The 21,421-nt window shown below is 35.6% G+C and overlaps 1 protein-coding gene and 1 long non-coding RNA gene across 2 annotated transcripts in view; one reads left to right on the top strand and one right to left on the bottom strand.

The window, feature by feature from the left end:
- Positions 1-21,421, top strand: part of LOC127874693 (uncharacterized) — a 228,251-nt gene that overhangs the window by 182,595 nt on the left and 24,235 nt on the right. The gene's annotated exons all lie outside the window — the stretch shown is intronic.
- On the bottom strand, positions 110-21,413 carry LOC127874688 (2-oxoisovalerate dehydrogenase subunit alpha, mitochondrial-like). The gene is made up of 9 exons (XM_052419191.1): positions 21,280-21,413; positions 18,284-18,469; positions 16,752-16,947; positions 10,670-10,831; positions 9,761-9,905; positions 4,939-5,000; positions 4,386-4,527; positions 2,414-2,585; positions 110-1,454 (listed from the first exon to the last, which is right to left on the bottom strand). The coding sequence occupies exons 1-9, from the start codon at positions 21,370-21,372 to the stop codon at positions 1,275-1,277; spliced, it is 1,338 nt and encodes a 445-aa protein (XP_052275151.1). The 5' UTR covers positions 21,373-21,413; the 3' UTR covers positions 110-1,274.

The following is a 21,421-nucleotide window of genomic DNA, read 5'->3' as shown; positions in this document are numbered from 1 at the left end:
ACAAGGAACTTGGTTAAATCTATGTCGTGTACCTTGAACCAAGGTTAACTCTTCAGCGCCATTATGGCCCTTTTGTATATCAAACTATTTGTTGAAGAGTTATGTGTCCTTGATTTTAGGGTATTTATTCAATAAATCAACGTGAAGCCCTTTGTCCTTGTGTAATCAATGTGAACGATACAATTTTGATAGATATTTTACGAATACTCCTGTTTTGCATCTGCTTTAAGTGAGAAATTACAGGGATAACTTTCACCCTTGATGACTGTTTTAGTTTAATACGTGTACTATATAATTGCATAACACACAGCAAATTTATAACAACTGTATGATTACTAATTTACATAACTCAAATAACAAGCATTCAACAATTTATTTTTGTCAACTTATTTTCAAAATGGAATGACGGCTTAAAACATATAACCAACTTCGGGAAATTATAACATATCTATTACTACTAAGAATTTAACATTCAAATAATTTGAGGTACATTTTATGATTTTTTTTTCTGAAGCTGATATAAAGAATGTTGTTAATTTCATACAGACAATAAACCTTGGAGATTAAATACAGACAATAATAACAGCTGATACATAAGTAATTTATTTTAGTTTGTTTACACTTAAGATGTTAATAGAAAGAATGAAAATGTTTCTAAATATATCAAAATAATATAATTTAAAACTAGAACACAAACTGTTTTGGCCTGCAAAAAATTATGGCATGTATGTTGTTATATATCTATTTATATTTTTTGTACTACAATATGTAAACGCTGAATACAAAAAAAATGCTATTTCAAACTTAACTACATGTATTTCAAAATATTTTTGATGGCAAACTACTTGCAAATAGCCGTGCTCATCTTGACTTAATCACTATCAGTAAAGAAAACCACTACAAGCATTTTAAAAACACAAGTGCACCAATAATCATTTGAAACATGATATACAAAATTAGATATGTTAAAATCCTTAAAATTTGGTCTTATAAAGATTAATTTAATATGTTTATGTTTAATATAATTAATTTTTGGCGGAGTATATACAATTATTATCCCCAAGTAAAATAGTAAAATGCTTTTTTCATCCATTTAAACAACATCTTTTCCACAACTTTAATTTACAATATTATGCTATCAACTAACAAATGTAATGATTACTTCAATTTGTCTAACTTGTTCTTTTTGAACAGTATAGTCTTCTTGGACACACATTGGACATTTTTCATTGTAATGTTATACTTCAGTGTTCATAGTTCTCTAGCATCCACAGTTAATCCTTCCATTTTTCAAACTTGTCTAGAGGGTAATGTTCTTTGTAGTTCATCACATGGGCCTTCATGGCCTGCTGTTGTTTGAGTATATGGGGCTCCATCTCCTTGTAAACATCTGTGAAGAGCAAGTCAGGACTTGGCTTCTTTTTGGCTTCTGCTTTTTCAAAAGCTTTCACAACCTGTAACATTTAAAGTGCTTTGTTTTCATAAAGAAAACATCATTTACATACAACTTAAAATTATTTTTTAACAAGAGATGTTTTTGTCAGAAACACAATGCCCCCTACTGCGCTGCTTTGATTGATTGATTTTTGTTTTTGATTATATCCCTTTAAAAAATATTACTTCCCTTGTAAAAATGATCTGTACCTGCCAAATGATAAATAGAAATTATCTCCTTTTAAAGCTTGTTACTTCCCTTGGTGTTTGTTTTTTTACCTTTGACCTTGAAGGATGACCTTGACCTTTCACCACTCAAAATGTGCAGCTCCATGAGATACACATGCTTGCCAAATATCAAGTTGCTATCTTCAATATTGCAAACGTTATGGCCAATGTTAAAGTTTTCGGACGGACGGACAGACAGACAGTTCAAATGCTATACGTCACCCTACCGGGGGCATAAAAAGTAATAAACGCTTTGCATGCATTTATTTGTTACAGTACAGGACTCGAGTTAAATCAATGTATGTGTACCTCACTGAATCAACGTTACAATAGTAAAATACATTTGAATCCCTGAAACTTTAGCACAAATGAACAGAATTGGTTTCACAATCTTTTAGACACCAGGTATTGGTTCTGCCCAGTAAACAGACTCAAGAGTGTCACTATATATATTTATATATATAGCCAAATATCTATAATGTTATCAAGCTTAATTAAATAGGTTTAAACCTATAAAACAGAATAAAAAATATAGAAAACAATTCAACATTTTAATCACCTACTATAGTTGTTATGTAATAGTATTGTCAACTTGGCAAGGTTTCTCATCCTCATTCTTTCAATATTTCATCATATAAGTTTTCACAACAAATCTAAGGCCCACCATAATTTAGGAGCCACTGTCTATAGGGCCCATGCATATTTATAGCCCTTAAAGTTAAGTTAAGTGAGGTGTGATGCCACACCATACCCTCATTCGTGACTCGTTTTTCCACTTCTGTTCTGTCTCCTCGCTCCACCAGCCCTTGTTAACCATGTAATGGCGTAGGCGTGCTATAGGGGTGTCCTGCTTATCCCAGTAAGATACCTCATCCACCGACCGGTACGCCGAACTGTCGTCTGATGTGCTGTGATGACCCAGTCTAGAACAAAGAATACATGAGTGTTTAACCCTTTACTACTCACATTGTCTTAATACATTCAAGTTTTAAAGTCTTCATTCCAATCTTTAGATACCGATGAGCAGCAGACAGAATATAATCTGCACAGTCTGAAAGTTAGGCACAGGCTGTTCTGGTCTTATGCTGGTTGAATATAGCCATTTTAGTGGGAAAGGGTCATTCAGAGAATATTTGTTGGTTCCGGTAGATTTTGTCCATTGTTTGTGTGATGTAAAATATACTAGAAATGGTGTGATTTTGTTACTGCACTGTTTGTTAGTTTTTGTAAAATATTGACTTCAGTTTGAGAGTGAACATTTTCATAAGTGGCACACAGACGACACATGGAGGGACAGGTTTAACACTGAATGCCCCAGCACCATTCTTCACACAGTGGTGACATAATGACTAGTAATTTTTCTGAAATATATTCTAGAAATAAACTTTGCTTGGGTTTTCATAAAAACCATGTATTATTTCATTTCACATTAAATCATGTAATAACACGAATATTAGTATTATACTATCAGACTACTTGGAGTTTTACAGTAACCAACCACAGCTGTCGTTTATTGTCCGTTAGTTCTAGTCAGCAATGGAAGACATTGTGTAAACACTTATTATCTGAATTATTTATTAAAGGAATTTATGTATTATTTAATTTCTTCATAACACATACATGACTTAAGTATCAAGAATTGAAAGAGAAAGTATGTCACCCACTCTCTGTGAAAAGGGGGTTTAATACATGTGTGTAAAGTGTCGTCCCAGATTTTTGCCTAAACTGGATTTTTGCTTAAACAAGATTTTCTTTAAAATAAAAATATAATAACAGCCGAGAGTGTTGTCCCTGATTAGCCTGTGCGGACTGCAAAGGCCAATCTGGGACGACACTTTATGCACGTGCATTAAACCCCCTTTTCACAAAACATGGCCCAAAATGTATTAGAGGTTTGAGGACACGTATGAGAGATCAATGGGAGGAACAGAGTGTCTGTTAAAGGAAGCAATTTGAGCACTTAAAAATATAAAAGTTACATCAAATGTGCTTAGTTAAAGCAGATATCTTTGATATTTATATTTAGTATACCAACTATTTCAGCATTACTAAAATTGTTGTTTCCTCATCTGTCAATCATATTTTAATTAACTTACAATGTAACCCAATAATCTCTTAAGTTAATGAAATCACAAGTTATGCAGACCAATTATTTTATACAAAAGAATATATGTTGTTTTTTTTTGTTTTTTATGTGATGTTTTATTTTACATCGAGCGCATGGTGATGTTTGTGATTTGAATGAATAGAAATTATTCTTTTAACAACCGTTTTGGAGGACTTTAAATTGTTGATTGCATACACCCGATCCATCTATGCCACAGTCTTTCTCTGCTTAATGTGACTGTGCTCTTTTTTTACATATCAAGCTTCCTAACAGTTGCAGTTTTTACATCAATTTAGACCCAATGAAAGTTGACCAATAGAGCCTCGATCTGGGAAAACTGGGCTTAATGCATGTGCATTACGGGTTGTCCCAGATAAGCAAGTTCATTCTGCACAAGCTTAACAGGGACGACACTTTCTTGTGTTAAGGCTGTTTTGTTTTGAAGGAAGTTTCTTCAAGGTGAATATATATTAAGGTGGAAAGTATTGTCCCGGATTAGCCTGTGAGGACTGTGCAGACTAACTTAGGACGACACTATGCACATGCATTAAGCATAATTTTCCCAGAACAAAGCATATTATGTCCAATAAATAACACCTGTCACATAAACATTTACCTATATGTCATGGCCTCAATAAGGACAGGCCTTGACTCCTTCACGCAGATTTCTCTAGCTGCCTTAGTGGCATTGTACGTGGCAAACACATCGTTACCGTCCACACGCACGGTCATCATGCCATACCCTGAGCCCCGAGACGCTAAGGAATAACATACCGTGTGTTAGCATTTCTTGTTAGGTACATGAATTCACAGAAATACTGTTCAAACACAAATAATGTTCTTTTTAATGCTATGAATTACAGTTGTTCATTTGTGGATTTCTTTTATTCAATATTGCAACTTCAATGTTAATTTAATGTTTGCTATAAATATTGAATAACAATAATGCATAATTCAAGATGTGTCCGATCTTAACCAAATGCCTGTGTGACAGATTTTTCCATTGTACATCAATCAAAATTCAACCAAAATGCCTAATTGTCTATATGACAGTATTTAGCTTTTTTGCCATTTTAAGTCAATATTCAGCTTATGTTTTAGAACGTATTTCTGAAAAAAAACCTGGAGATATGAACTACATTCAGAAATTGTCCTAATTCATAACTTACCAATACCATCTCCTTTGTATTGTTCCGTTGATGGTGTTGAAATAGCGAAATGGTTATTTCGACTGAAAAAAACAATAATTTTACTAATTTAACTATACCAAAGTACTTCTGCATGACTGTAGGTAAATGCACGTACAGTTATTTCTTCATCGCTCCACTGTTTTTTCTTTGCGAAAAAACGTGTAATGCGCATGGGTTGAAACGTACTCAAGCATGTGACTTTCTCTTTCTATATATGGAAGGATGAGCATTTTTATATATGGAAAAAGTTACTACCGTGTTAACTAAACAGACAAAAAAGCCCGGGAATTGTTGCACAGGTCCTTTGCTTATAACGTAGGTTCATTTATCTCTCCAAAAGATAATGTCGTTCTTTCTATTTCACATATTTTTAGATGCTGAAGATCAAATCTACGCATTTGATTTGAAACAGATTCACAAGACCCATAGGAATCAAAATTCCTTAACCCTTTACCAAACAACACATTTTGGACTTTCCCAATTTGAAAGAAATTGCAGACGTCAATTGAATTAAAATGGAATATGAAGGAAATGATCAGGTAGGGTAGAAATAATTGTGATAAAAGGAGAAATTGCTCATCAACCCACACATCCCTAAGACCAACAAGCCTGAGAATATTATGATAATCTAAAGATTATTTCTTTATATTTATAAATGTATTTAATTAAGTAATACATTTGACTTCTAAGATCAATTCATAACTTATATTAAGAAAATTATAAAATGGTCAGAAATATATATGGATTGTTGAGCAATTGACAATCATTTCAACAATTCATGATCAGTCACGATTCACAAATGGAACAATGAATCATTAGTTATTAAAATGCAGCATATACGATAGTTAAGAACATTGCACTTCATATTAATTTCAACACCTTCTCTTCGATACAAAGTTTGAGTTTACCGTGCAGTATCATATATTGACTTTCCTTGAAATAATTATGTTCATGGAAGCTGTGTTTTTGAAATCAATAATATATTATTAAACTGGTTTTACACTATAAAAAAGACATGAAATTAACATGTCATCCAAAATATTTTCATCCGGATATATGGTCACTTTCGACATATTTAAATAAACCCCGACTTTTTTTCAGTTTATAAGAAAAACATTCATAACACATGTTCTTACTTCAATGCCTTTGTAAGCAGTCACCATCTGACCTAAAATGGCACTAAATGACAGGGTATTATCTCATGTTTACAAGATGTTGATGTTGTTGTTGGTCACAGTCAAACGGCTGCAGTAATCTCCACTGGTAAACGTCATATGTTCAGTTTTGTGACCCCCGGGGCCGGGTCAAATTTTGAGCCCAGGGGAATAATTTGAACAAATTTGGTAGAGGACTATAAGATATCACTACATACCAAATTTAGTAGCCCTAGGCTCTATAATTAAGAACAAGAAGATTTTTAAAGTTTGCACAAAAAAGGCCTTATTTAAGCATATGTTCATTTTTGTGACCCCTGGGGCAAGGTCAAATTTGTTCCTAGGGGCATAATTTGAACAAACTAAGTAGAGAACTATTAGATGTCACTACCTACCGAATTTGGTAGAAATAGGCCCAATGGTTATGGACAAGAAGATTTTTATAGTTTGCACAAAATGGGCCCAATATAAGCATATGTTCAATTTTGTGACCCCTGGGGAACGGTCAAATTTGATCCCAGGGGCTTAATTTGAACAAACTTGGTAGAGGACTATAAGATGTCATTACATACCAAATTTGGTAGCCCTATGCCATACGGTTATGGACAAGAAGATTTTTAAAGTTTGCACAAAATAGGCCTTATATAAGCAAATTTTTGATTTTTTGACCCCCCAGGGCAGGGTCAAATTTGACCCCAGGGGCACAATTTGAACAAACTTGGTAGAGGACTATTAGATGTCACTACATACCAAATTTGGTAGCCCTAGGCCCAATGGTTATGGACGAGAAGATTTTTAAAGTTTTCACAAAATAGGCCTTATATAAGCAAATTTTCAATTTTTTGACCCCCCGGGGCAGGGTCAAATTTGACCCCAGGGGCATAATTTGAACAAACTTGGTAGAGGACTATAAGATGTCACTACATACCAAATTTGGTAGCCCTTGGCCCAATGGTTATGGACAAGAAGATTTTTAAAGTTTTCACAAAATAGGCCTTATATAAGCAAATGTTCAATTTTTTGACCCCCCCGGGACAGGGTCAAATTTGACCCAAGGGGCATAATTTGAACAAACTTGATATAGGACTATAAGATGTCACTACATACAAAATTTGGTAGCCCTAGGCCAAATGGTTATGGACAAGAAGATTTTTAAAGTTTGCACAAAATAGGCCTTATATAAGCAAATTTTCAATTTTTTAAACACCTGGGGCAGGGTCAAATTTGACCCCAGGGGCATAATTTGAACAAACTTGGTAGAGGACTATAAGATGTCACTATATAGCAAATTTGGTAGCCCTAGGCCAATTGGTTATAGACAAGAAGATTTTTAAAGTTTGCACAAAATAGGCCTTATATAAGCAAATTTTCAATTTTTAACCCCCCGGGGCAGGGTCAAATTTAACCCCAGGGGCATAATTTGAACAAATTTGGTAGAGGACTATAAGATGTCACTACATGGCAAATTTGGTAGCCCTAGACCCAATGGTAATGGACAAGAAGATTTTTAAAGTTTGCAGAAAATAGGCCTTACATAAGCAAATTTTCAATTTTTTAACCCCCCGGGGCAGGGTCAAATTTGACCCCAGGGGCATAATTTGAACAAACTTGGTAGAGGACAATAAGATGTCACTACACACCAAATTTGGTAGCCCTATGCCCTACGGTTATGGACAAGAAGATTTTTAGAGTTTGCACAAATAGGCCTTATATAAGCAAATTTTCAATGTTTTGACCTCCCCAGCAGGGTCAAATTTAACCCCAGGGGCATAATTTGAACAAACTTTGTAGAGGACTATAAGATGTCACTACATAGCAAATTTGGTAGCCCTAGGCCCAAGGGTTACGGACAAGAAGATTTTAAAAGTTTGCACAAAATAGGCCTTATATAAGCAAATTTTCAATGTTTTGACCTCCCCAGCAGGGTCAAATTTGACCCCAGGAGCATAATGTGAACAAACTTGGTAGAGGACTATAAGATGTCAATACATACCAAATTTGGTAGCCCTAGGCCTAGTGGTTATGGACAAGAAGATTTATAAAGTTTGCACAATTAGGCCTTATATAAGCAAATTTTTCAATTTTTTGAATCCCCGGGGCAGGGTCAAATTTGACCCCAGGGGCATAATTTGAACAAATTTGAAAGAGGTTCACCACAGGAACATTCCTGAGAAATTTCATCAGATTTGGACCAGTAGTTTAGGAGAAGAAGATGTTTAAAGAAAAAGTTAACGCACGCACGGACGCACGCATGCACGGATGCACGCACGCACACACGACGGACACAGGACCATGACATAAGCCCCGCTGGCCTTTGGCCAGTGGAGCTAATAACACACTCTAATTAAATACATAGTTTAACACTAGGATACACAGTTTTTATGTTGTTTAAATGATTTTTAAGCTTGAATATGTTAGAAATGCCAGGTACTTAATCAATATTTGATAAACAACAAGAGCTATGTTTGTGAAACACAATGCCATGACTCCACTTTGAAGCCCCATAGCAGCTTTATCCCAATTCAAAGTCCAGGAAACTATTTTTTTAGAGAAAATTCCAAGGCCATTGATCTGAAAATCATGTAGGTAGATTCACACTTAAATTAGGTCAGTATCTGAAAGCGATACAGAAACGTGTTATTTTTAAGAAAATTACAAGTCCAAGGCCAGTAACTCTGCCGAAAATCAATGAACCAGATCACATCTTAAACTTGATCTGTAAGGAAGACTCACACACCAAAAAAAGGTGAATATCTGAAAGCGTTTGTCCTGATAAACTATTCTGAAGACTGAGTCATTAATGTAGACCTGGAGTTGTAATTTTGTTTTTCCAGATTTGACGTGGTGACCTAGTTTTAATACGCATCTGACCCAGATTAAATTTTGGTCTAGATGTTGTCAAGAAAAACTTTCTTACAGTGTTTCATCAATCTTGAGTTATACAACTTTCCAATAGATGTTTTTTGTGACCTAGTTTCTAGATGCAAGTGAACCAGATGCTTAGTTGGCCTAAATATGTCATAATAAACATTCTGAGGACGTTTCATAACAATTGAGTCATACTTGTAGCTTCTACAGTGGTAACAATGGTTTTCTAAGAGCTAAGCTGGTTACCTATTTTATGACACACATGACCCAGAGCAATAAAAATCCCTGCCCACAATGGGCATTGAACCTGGAACCTCCTGGTTCCAAATCAGACAGACACTTTACGTCGTTGCTATAAAAGCTAGCTCATATAGCAAGGCAGTATAAGATCTCCTTGTACTTTGAGCGCCAATGTAATCCAGCCAGAATAATCCCCACCCACAATGGGTATTTAACCCAGGACTTCCCAGTTTCAAATCAGACAGACACTTTACCGCCTCGCTATAAAAGCTAGATCATATAGCAAGGCAGTATACATTCTCCTTGTACCAAACTCTTTTAAAGGACACTCACAGAAGTACACTCACACTACAATGTCATATTTTCAAGATGAAGTATGACCAAGTTTTGTAAAAATTTGATTTAAAAATCATGCTTCTAGAGTAATAACTTTTCTAAAAGTTATGATACACAATACCTAACGTAATACACAAGACATAGGGTAACAATTTCTCACCATGAGCACAAGTCATGTGCACAAGAGTGAGGCTATAACATACCAGAAAAATATGATTGGACAGTTCAGTGTTGCTGCAAAGTTGAAAGCAGCGTGTGCATCTCCCTCTGAGGCGGCTCCCTCTCCAAAGTAACAGATCACACAGGCGTCCTTCCCGCTACGCTTGATGGCATAGGCTGCACCAGCAGCTGGGGGAAAAAAGGGACACAATACATGAGCAGTCCACACAGGCTAATCAGGGAGGACAATTTCCACCTAGACTGGATTTTCTTTAAGAGACTTCACAAAAAATGAAAAATTCCAAAAACGCAGACTGCACAAGCAAATCTGAAATGACTCTTTACACACATGTATTTTTACAGCAACTATCTCAGATGCAAGAAAAATCCTATCTGATTGGGAAGGATTAAACACTTGTTTCTTTTACTTCTCCTGATAAGTTATTTAAAAAACCATTTGTGTTGGACATAGTTATGCTCTGTACAAAGAGTCAAGTACAATTTTTACCTTTGACCTTGAATTGTTACCTTGATCTTGGACCAAGCAATCTGATTCTTGAGCGTGAAACTTTGCCTAACCATGATGATCACCTTTGAGTTCAATGAATATCCAACCATGCTGTAGAAAATAACTTAATTTGACATTTGACCTTAACATTTGTTGCTTTGACCTTGGACCTAGGCACCTGGTTCTTGCCCATGACACCACCTCTTATCATGCTGATCATTTCCCTCAAGTCATTTGAAATCCATCCATGCTGGATTGATATGCGCCTGAAATTTATCCCACCACCCACCTGATGGGCGTTCTCATAATACGGCGTTTTTTAAGGGACACAATAAAAATGACCCTAAACAATCAGATTCTGAGATAAACATTCCAGATAATAATGTTATGCACTGTTAAAATGTTATGCACTGTAAAACATCTATGACATAAAAATATGAAAAACCTTGTGGCATCTGTGTAGCAAGTGTTGAGGAGATAGTGACAAAGTTCAGCTCCTTAGACCCGTAGTGCACGGGCATCTGTTTGCCAAGCCCTCCGTCCCCGCTGTTGCCATAGCATTGGTCCATGAATGCCTCCAGGGGGAAGCCCCGCCACATCAACACACCTGTAGTACACAGCGATCTGTGAAAGTGGGTTAGTACCCATTGTAATGGGAATGGTTCCGTTCTCATTAAAATAGGAATTTGTAAGTAGCCATCAAAATGGGAACGGGTCAGTAAACATCAAAATGGGAATAAGGGCAGTATCCATCGCTATGGTAAGGGGCAAGTATCCATCAAAATGGGAACGGGTCAGTAAACATCAAAATGGGAATAAGGGCAGTATCAATCGATATGGTAAGGGGCAAGTATCCATCAAAATAGGACAGTATTCTTTGAAATAGGAATGGATCAGTACCCATCATGGGAATTAAGTATTTATAAAGTTTATACATGGGATAATAGTCCAGTCAATCTACACTTTGACCTCAAACTAATTGCAACATAATTTTTGAGTGCGTAAATATGTAGTGCCAACATAAAGCATTATATTAATCATATTTAAAGTCTAGAAAAATCCATGTGGGTGAAAGTTGTAAAATTTATGATTTTATTTTAATAATTTTAAAAGATATTTTGTGAACAGTCTCGACTACCGTAGATCTATACACAAATAGCTTCGTCTGCATTTGATCGATACGACGTGGGTTTCGATAATTTCTTAAAAGCCAGAAAATTGTATATAATGGACTAATTCGAATGAGAAAGGTAAGTCAATCAATATATTTTATTAAACAAGAGTTCCGCGGTCGGAGATGACCGCATTGAAGCCGGATTTTTGATTTAAATGACAGGAAAGTACCTTTCGTGTTTTTGTCAATGCAATACTTAAATTACTGAAATATTGTTCAAAGGTCAAAATGAAATGTAAGTACTTTTCAAGGCATGAGCAAACCTTGTGTTATGTTTTGACATTTTAACATTTAAGGTCACAGTGACCTTGACCTTCAAATGAATGACATTGAAATGACCAGTGGTCATCTTCTAGTACTGGCCAATCTTTATTTCAAGTTTGAAGACTCTAGGTACAAGCATACCAAAGTTATAACATGAAATAAGAACTTTAACATTTTTACATTCAAGGTCACAGTGACCTTGACCTTCAAATGAATGACCTTGAAATGTCCAGTGGTTACTTACTAGTTCTGGCCAACCTTCATGTCAAGTTTCAAGACTCTAGGTCCAAGCATACCAAAGTTATAACAACTTTAACATTTTTACATTCAAGGTCACAGTGACCTTGACCTTCAAATGAATGACCTTGAAATGTCCAGTGGTTACTTACTAGTTCTGGCCAACCTTCATGTCAAGTTTCAAGACTCTAGGTCCAAGCATACCAAAGTTATAACAACTTTAACATTTTTATATTGAAGGTCACAGTGACCTTCACCTTCAAATGAATGACCTTGAAATGACCAGTGGTCATCTGTTAATCCTGGCCAACCTTCATGTCAAGTTTGAAGACTCTAGGTCCAAGCATACCAAAGTTATACCATGAAATAAGAACTTTAACATTTTTACATTCAAGGTCACAGTGACCTTGACCTTCAAATGAATGACCTTGAAATGACCAGTGGTTACTAACTAGTTATGGCCAACCTTCATGTCAAGTTTCAAGACTCTAGGTCCAAGCATACCAAAGTTATAACAACTTTAACATTTTTTATATTGAAGGTCACAGTGACCTTGACCTTCAAATGAATGACCTTGAAATGACCAGTGGTCATCTGTTAATCCTGGCCAACCTTCATGTCAAGTTTGAAGACTCTAGGTCCAAGCATACCAAAGTTATACCATGAAATAAGAACTTTAACATTTTCGAGCACGCCGCCACCCCGCCCGCCCGCCCCCCCCGCCCGCCCGACAACATCAATCTATAAGCCGAGATTTTTTCGAAAAAAATCCGGCTAATAATTTATATTTTAGCGCATACAGGTTTTAACAGTGCAGAATGTCCGTAAATGAAAAATGTAATGTATTTTCGAGTTTTCACATTGATGACAATCTAAAAAAATTCCTTTTGTGTTTTGTGTCATATTTCTTCTTCACGTGTCATTATATTATGTTTTTGATTGCTAAAGCTATTTTCCTCTATTAAAAAAAGCGATTTATAGCGGTGGCGAGAAAAACAAAAAACTACGGAAGCCTATTCATGCCATAAAAATCTTTTGTTATTTAACTTTCGCTAGAACAACATTGACAAAACTGGCTCTAAATTATTATAATTAAAAGTTTGAGGGGTTTTGTATTATATGTATACTAGTTTTTGTCTCATTTTAGAATGTCCAGTAACAAGGAACTGCATAATTTGCAACATCTGTATAGACGATGCAAAAAAGCAGCTAAAAAGCTTACAGAGAAATGGTACAGTTTGATAAACGTAGCAAGAAAAAAACAAAGTAATACCATATTTGACAGACCCGGTCAGTTGGTTCATGTGGAATGTCGAAAATAGTATTGTAATCAAAATATAATTTCCCAGGATGAATAACAGAAGAACCAACAATCTGAATGTAGGGCATCAAGATCCAAACTTGATTCATTAATTTTTTTTAGAACACTGCTTGTTTTGTTTAGCCGGCACAATGTATCAAGAAAAGAAGCGGTCATGCTGTATCGGCTGTTCGGACTCTGGACTTTCAGAGGACATTTCAAGACATCTGTGAAACAAACAAAGATGATTGGGCTGCTGCCTTTCGTTCACATTTGGAAATTGTATCCGACTAGCAAGTAGCAGCTACAGATGCCGTGTACCGTCAAATGTGCAATATCAATTTCAGAACCAATAAGGCAATTCCTGTCTTCTTCCAACAAGAACACCTGAAAAACTGCAAGACATCCTCAGGAAGACCAAGAGACGCTGATGCAGGAGACGCATGAAAACAGTTGACTTTTTAAATGGAAATGGGGATAAACAAATAACTATTTATGACTTTACAGACAAAATGAAGAAAATGTGTGGTGATAAAGCTTATAGAGCTCAATACAATGAACATAGATTGGACGAATATTTTGAGGAATCTGCGATTATAACATAGATAAATGGCAAACAAAACATCGAAAAATACTGCAGCATTAATACTTCATGATTTGTATTGTGCAAAGAGATATGACGATCCTTATAAAGAAAAAAATGAAACTTTTTGAAAGCAGCAGCAAAGCTTTTCAGTAATGATTTAAAGACTGCTTATACAGACAAAACTATTTTGTGTATCCAAATCCAGATGTGATTTAATCTGTTGGTATGAATACACAGTTTATGCCACAAAGAATTATGCAATTTTTACAGGCATTTATTTAGCGCAAAGGATTGTTATATAAAAGTATGTTCACTTGGACAAGCTATCATGCAGGCAGCCCGTCAAAGGTCGGTTCTTTGCCCTTTGCATTTAGGACTAAGTGTTCAGTTGCTCTATCACTTTGCTTCAAAGTATCTACCGGTAATTGATATTTTAAATAGTGTGTGCTTCTGTTTTTCTTACTCAGAAGTTTTTTAGCAAGTGCTGCAAATGCTAATAACACAGATATAAACAGTTTCCTAACGGACATGTATATACAGTATGTAGCAGACAATGTATATCATAGTCTTAGAACACTTGATGGGCATAATACCTTTCATGGTATGGGTCTGGTAGCATGAGTTACCCTGGGGAAACTTTGGTTATACACCTATCAAAGTACTGTTATAAAATGAGAAATTACTTATAATAAGTCAATAATCCTTTTGTAACAATGCTTTCTTGTGCTATATGGACAATAGACTCAATGGTCATGCCCACAAAAGGCAGATATTTGCTTTTTTTAATTAAATAAATCGTCTGCCAAAATTTGCAGCAGGTAATAATGAGTTAAAGCAATGATTTAATATATATTTATACAAGTGTTCCGTGGTCGGAGACATACGCCCCCCCCAACGTGGCCTTGACCGTGACCTTTGACCTAGTGACCTGAAAATCTATAGGGGTCATCTGCCAGTCATGATCAATGTACCTATGAAGTTTCATGATCCTAGGCCTAAGCGTTCTTGAGTTATCATCCGGAAACCATTTGGTGGACGGACAGACAGACGGACCGACAAACCGACAGACATGTGCAAAACAATATACCCCCTTTTCTTCGAAGGGGGCATAATAAGCAAAATATAGTAAAAGCATACGATAACTCGTCCACACCATAGAGATTCATTTGGATAAATAAAACTTATTTAATAAAAAAAAGACATTTCTGTTTACGTTCACCGGGCATTGTCTAATTTGTAGATACTGAAATACCCCACCCACTTTTTAACTATTGTTTGGTCAATAACTAATAATTTGAGAATTTTTAGTTTGCTTAATTAACTTAAAAATGCATAATTATTGTTTAGTTTATTAATTCAAAACATAGGACACCTACAATTGCAGATTTGAAAACAAAAAAACAGACCAAGCACAATCATCAACTATGTGATTGAGCATATTTTTTTGTAATTTTCTCCCGTACAGACATTTACTACAACTGATTTTTTTTATAATTACCCTGATTAGATTCTTCTAGACTTTTGATATGTTTAAGAGTGAGGGTTGAAGTATCAAAATCAGTCATCATACTTTCTGTTGCAATTTGTTTGAGGTTAAGTCTATTTTTGGGCTAGATTGACTGGACTATAAATTAAAGCAAGAAATGTAAGACGGTTAAACCAGTGTTATTATAGTAAAATATGCTATTTTACATGTACACCATAAAATAATTATATGATTTACAAATACAATTCATATTTCCTGTGTATTGAAGCTTTTGACACTTCTGATCAAGGAATTATTAAATATTTTTTCAAATCTAGTTTCATGTTAATTAACAAGTATACTATATCGCCCTCTAGCGCTTGCCTGGGTTAACTGATGAGTTGATCTAGTTGACCACACTCGACCCAGATTCAAATGTAGCCTTCGTATGTCAAGATAAACATTATGACCAAGTTTCATCAATAATAATTCATAAATAAGTTCTTAGAGTGGTAACAGTGTTTTTTTTCTAGATTTTAACAATAGACCTGGTTTGTAGACACATTTTATCCAGATTCAAACTTTCCCTAGATATTGTCAAAGTAACAATCTGTAATCATTAAATCAAGCTTGAGTCATAAATGTTGCACCTAAACTGGTAACAAGGTTTTTCTAAGTATTTAAAATCTGACATTTTTTTTTAATGCACAGGACACACGTTTGAATATATCCTAGGTAGTGCCAACATAAACATTCTAACAAAGTGTCATCAAAATTGTATTATAAATGATAATGGTGTGGTAACAAGAATTTTCTAAGATTTGACCTGGTGACCTAGTTTATTGACACACGTGACCAAGATTCAAATTGGAATTTAACCCAGGTTTTTGTTTGAGTTGACAAACATGACCCAGATTCAAACTCGGCCAAGATATTATCCAGAAGAACATTCTGACCAAGTTTCATCAACATTGGATGAAACATGTGGCAATAAACATTCGTATAATTCTACTCAAACTTTTTTCTTGTAATTAAAGCACCAAAGGTTTTGTTAAACAAGAGCACCGCATAACGGATGCCACGCTCGGCTGCAAAAGCTTGTGAGAATTTTATTTTATTTTATTTTTTTAAGAGGTCACCGTGACCTTTGACCTAGTGACCCGAAAATAAGTGTGGCGTGTAGAACTCATCAAGGTGCATCTACATATGAAGTTTCCAAGTTGTAGGTGGAAGCACTTTGATTTTAGAGCCAATGTTAAGGTTTTAGCACTACGCAGGCGGACGACACGACATGACAACGACACGACACGACGTTTTGGCTATGACAATAGCTCGGGTTTTCTCCGAAAACAGCCTCGCTAAAAATGCAGCATCTCTTCAAGCTGGAACTTTATGCTCATTGGTTGTAACATAGCATTTCGATTTAATTTGCAAACATAGATTATTTAAAGTCATGGGTCCTTATTTTGATTTCAGTGATTTTTTGGCTAAAAGCACGAACCTGCTTCTCTGTATTGACCAAATATCCAGTCATTCTTTGTGAGGGCCGCTGCAGAGCCTATATGAGTGCCCTCCTCTCCAAAGTTGGTCATGTAGAACGAGATTCTGCCCTGTCGTTGAGAGTCGTACAGGATTTTGTCCATCGTGTTCAGCAATGTCATGTCGTGGTACATCTTTATCACAGTGTCTTTATCTAGCTGTGAAAGACAAGTCAATTATGTATGGGCATTTGTTTTAAGATATTATACTTTGACTTCAGTTCAGTAGCAAAAAGGCCACATTTTTCTATTCTGCACATTCAACTAACTTTACAATAAGATTACTTTAAATATCAAATAATGATGTAGGTTTACACTAAATAATAAGTGTAACATAATGCACAAGATAATAAGAAAACCAATTGCATACAATTATACACAATTATTAGTTTCCAGCACTAATTAACAAGCATACAATTAAACAATAATCTAAGATAATAATCTTAAACAAAGACTTTTTTCAGATTAGTTCAAGTTATTATAGAAGTTTTTACTTTGATGCATAGACTAATTCATGAACAAGAATGCAATCTTCTTGCACACAAAACCAACTAATATTTAAAGGGACTTATTCATAGATAGGGGCATGATTTATTATTTTCATGTTTGTAACGCTTTATAATTTTATCAATTTCAAATAATGATAATTCATTAAGGAAGCTGGATTTTAAAGTCAATTTCCTATTTGGTATTTCGCTACCTGATTGAAAGCGTCCTTATGATGTTTTGAATCTGTCACAAAAATCTGGAAAAATATCATGTTGGCAAACTGTGAACAAGTCCCTTGAAATGTTTCCTCTATGATTTTCAAAATTTACATAATTCCAGCTTATAAGTCCCCTACCGGTGAAACCGGAGAGGACTTATGGTTTGTGCTCAGTGTGTTGTCACACTTTTTTGGATCCTGCCATAACTTTAAAAGTTCTTCATATTTTTTCATGAAACTTGAAACATGGACAGATGGCAATATGGAGATTATGCATGTCATTTCATTTTGTTCCTATGTCAAGACTTCTTGTTGCTATGGCAACAAATAGACTAGAAATATTGCTGAAAATGGTGGATCCTGTGATAACTTCAAAGTTCTTCATATTTTTTCATGAAACTTAAAAGATGGACAGATGGCAATATGGAGATTATGCACATAGGTACTACCTATGTGCATAATCTCCATATTGCCATCTGTACCGTAGGTAGGGGACTTTTATTGCTTGGCAATAGTCTTGTTAAACTTAAATTTATTAAAAAAACAGAAATTTGACAGGCCAGATTTCTGGGCAATAAAACACTACTACGTTTAAAGATTACTTCAAATATTTTTACCAATAGTTATCTTTATATAAACCTTTTAAATAGTATGAGTATATTTGTCATATAAGGCTATTATTGTCCAGAATCAGCATCTTTATGTAAGAAACTATTGTGTTTGCATAACATTTCAATAGTTTCATTGTCAACCCTCAATGGACTCTAAATGTATAACAACATTACAAACATTTGGATCTTCACTGGCCCCTTGATGCTTGACTATCCTCCCTTTTCTGTCCATAACACGGTACACCGGGATGGCAGGCTCATTATCAGGGTTGAGGAAGTTGAGTTGATTTACAAACTCCAACTGCTTAGAACCAGGGTACACAGGCTTTTCCTTTAAATCATCTCCTTCATCTGCATGCACGCCCTGTAAAAAAGGGCAAGAAGGGGTAATCACCTGATAGTCAGGATGGCGACGTCCATGCAAAGGCAAGTATTTTTTGCCGTTTTATACCTTTTATTACTTGTATTGATTTTCTAAATGGCTCTCACTTTCCAGCCATATCAGCGAGAAAGTTACTAGTGTTAATTTTGTATTCATATTCCTTTTATATCTCCACTTATATCGCTGCCAAAGTTCTTAACGGGATGACCTAATAACAGCTCCACTACGAAAGTTTGCGGGGAGTGAAGTTGATATATAAAGCGAATTTTAATACAAAATAAACACTTATCACCTTTTTCCTCAAATGGCTGGAAAGTGAGTGTCATTATCCCCACGCTTTTTGAAATGCGTGGGGATATTGTGGTTATCTCCATCGTCTGTCTGTCTGTCCGTCCTGGCCACTATTATCTTCTACACTATTAGCACTAGAACCTTGAAACTTACACACATGGTAGCTATGAGCATATGTGCGACGGTGCACTATTCGGATTTTTGATCTGAACCCAGGGTCAAAAGTTATGGGGGTTGGGGTGGGGCCGGGTCAAAGATTTTCCTGCGACTGCGATTTGAAAAAGGCTCATAACTACTGTGTCCCTTCAGATATTGCTTTCATATTTGGTATGCATGTGTATCTGGACAAGACCTTTCCATGCACATACAATTTTTGATCAGAGATTCAGAGATTTTCCTGCGACTGCAATTTGAAAAAGGCTCATAACTACTGTGTCCCTTCAGATATTGCTTTCATATTTGGTATGCATGTGTATCTGGACAAGACCTTTCCATGCGCATAAAATTTTTGACCCCTGTGACCTTGAGCTTGAACTTTCGGTCAGCTTTCAGGTTTCGAAATCTGCGACCGCGATTCGAAAAAGTCTCATACCTACTGTGTCCCTTCAGATAATGCTTTCATATTTGGTATGCATGTGTATCTAGACAACACCTTTCCATGCGCACACAATTTTTTACCCCTCTGACCTTGACCTTGATCTTAGGGTCAGTTTTCAGGTTTCGAAATCTGCGACCGCGATTCGAAAAAGACTCATAACTACTGTGTCCCTTCAGATATTGCTTTCATATTTGGTATTCATGTGTATCTGTACAAGACCTTTCCATGCGCATAATTTTTTTTACCCCTGTGACCTTGACCTTGGGGTCAGTTTTCAGGTTTCAAAATCTGCGACCGCGATTCCAAAAAGGCTCATTACTACTGTGTCCCTTCAGATATTGCTTTCATATTTGGTATGCATGTGTATCCAGACAACACCTATCCATGCGCACACAATTTTTACCCTTATTACCTTGACCTTGAACTTGGGGTCAGTTTTCAGGTTTCGAAATCTGTGACCGCGATTCAAAAAGGCTCATATCTACTGTGTCCCTTCAGATATTGCTTTCATATTTGGTATGCATGAATATCTGGACAACACTATGGGCATACAAAAGTTTACCTCTGTGACCTACAACTTGGGGCCAGTTTTCAGGTTTTTAAATCGGTGACCGCGATTCGAAAAAGGCTTATAACTTCTGTGTCCTTTCAGATATTGCTTTCATATTTGGTATGCATGTGTATCTGGACAACACCTTTCCATGCGCATAAAATGTTTGACCCCTGTGACCTTGACCTTGAACTTGAGGTCAGCTTTCAGGTTTTGAAATCTGCGACTGCGATTCGATTTTTTTTATTCTGCAAATGATTAACTTGAACCAGACTCGTTTTACCTGGTTTTTACACCAAGAAAATTTGTGGTAATAGGTATATCGTATGGTTCCCTCAAATCGAGCTTGTCCTGGTATCGATCATTTTGTTTTACATTAGAGTGAGGCTCTCTTGATGACGTCACCAGTGTTTTTTTCATTCAAATTTGAGTCCCATAATCGGCCCCATTCCTACTGGAAAAAAGTATATTTTTTTCCCAAATGGGAGCTTAAAATTCCCAATGGAAGGTTTCCAGCAAAAAATTATTTTTTTTGTAGATCTCAATATTTTTTTCATCTCCCATCCATATAAGTTCAACCTTAGTAAAAATAATACTGAAAACACTTGTACACTCAAGTTTGAAGCATTTCTTAGCAAAACAAAAACAACACTGATTTAGCAATTTAAGTCAAAACGCCGCAAAATTTCCCAATCTAAAGGCACTCGGCCCCATTCTCAAAATGCTGGCAAAAAAACTGGTCACACGCATGCGCTTTGAGTATTTTGCTTAACTTTCATAACTTCCCTTACAAAACAAATACAGACACAACCAAAATGAGGAAAAAACAGGTAAAATTGCATTTAAAAATCTTATTCCAACTAAAATAATCCAAATGTATCCATATTGCATACATTTTTATTGGTCCTCTTCGATAACGATGTCGAACAGATATCGAATATTAACACTGTTCCAAATTTAAAAACGAAAATGTCAGCAAGAATGGTATGTTGAAACATCGTTGTGTTTTTAAGGTTGCATTCAAAGGATAATGTTGGTAGGCTGCCATTCAGGAAAATTTAATGTGTTTTTGAAGTTTATTAATTGCTTTCCTTAATTGGTAACGAACAACGTCTGTTTTGTGATGCGCACAAAATCTGTGTGCAGAACTGTGATTGTGTTTATGAAGGGGTGCATATGGACTCCCAGAGCCGCCATAGCAAAAGTTATCAAAGGCTCTGTGAGTACGTTTTTATGCCATATAATATGGACTAACTAATTTCCCACTGACCTTGACTATTATTTAAATTGGCAGCAGAAATACAAAATGACAAACTTAAGGAATGACATTCACATATGAAACAATGTATTTACCACAGTTCTGTGTATACCGCGACATTGTTTAACGTTGTTTGAAGAGAGAGTCTGCAGTTGTTTTGATAAACCTATTATGGTTCTTCTCAACATTTTTTATATTTAGGTTTACCTGATTTTTTTAAACCGGTTCCAAACTATT

The sequence above is a fragment of the Dreissena polymorpha genome, chromosome 3, assembly GCF_020536995.1.
Source record: "Dreissena polymorpha isolate Duluth1 chromosome 3, UMN_Dpol_1.0, whole genome shotgun sequence".
Classification (NCBI taxonomy): Eukaryota; Metazoa; Mollusca; class Bivalvia; order Myida; family Dreissenidae; genus Dreissena; species Dreissena polymorpha.
Note: the sequence above shows the minus strand (reverse complement) of the source record. Positions and strands in the feature narration are given on the sequence as shown.

What these genes read in the sequence shown, in the direction of transcription:
- LOC127874688 (XM_052419191.1), bottom strand. Translation starts at nt 21,372, where the DNA reads ATGTTGAGAAGAACCATAATAGGTTTATCAAAACAACTGCAGACTCTC. An exon ending in TGGTCAATACAGAGAAGCAG is followed by an intron (nt 10,832 to 16,751) that starts GTTCGTGCTTTT and finishes TGTGTACTACAG; the next exon opens with GTGTGTTGATGTGGCGGGGC. An exon ending in TGCTACACAGATGCCACAAG is followed by an intron (nt 9,906 to 10,669) that starts GTTTTTCATATT and finishes TTTTTCCCCCAG; the next exon opens with CTGCTGGTGCAGCCTATGCC.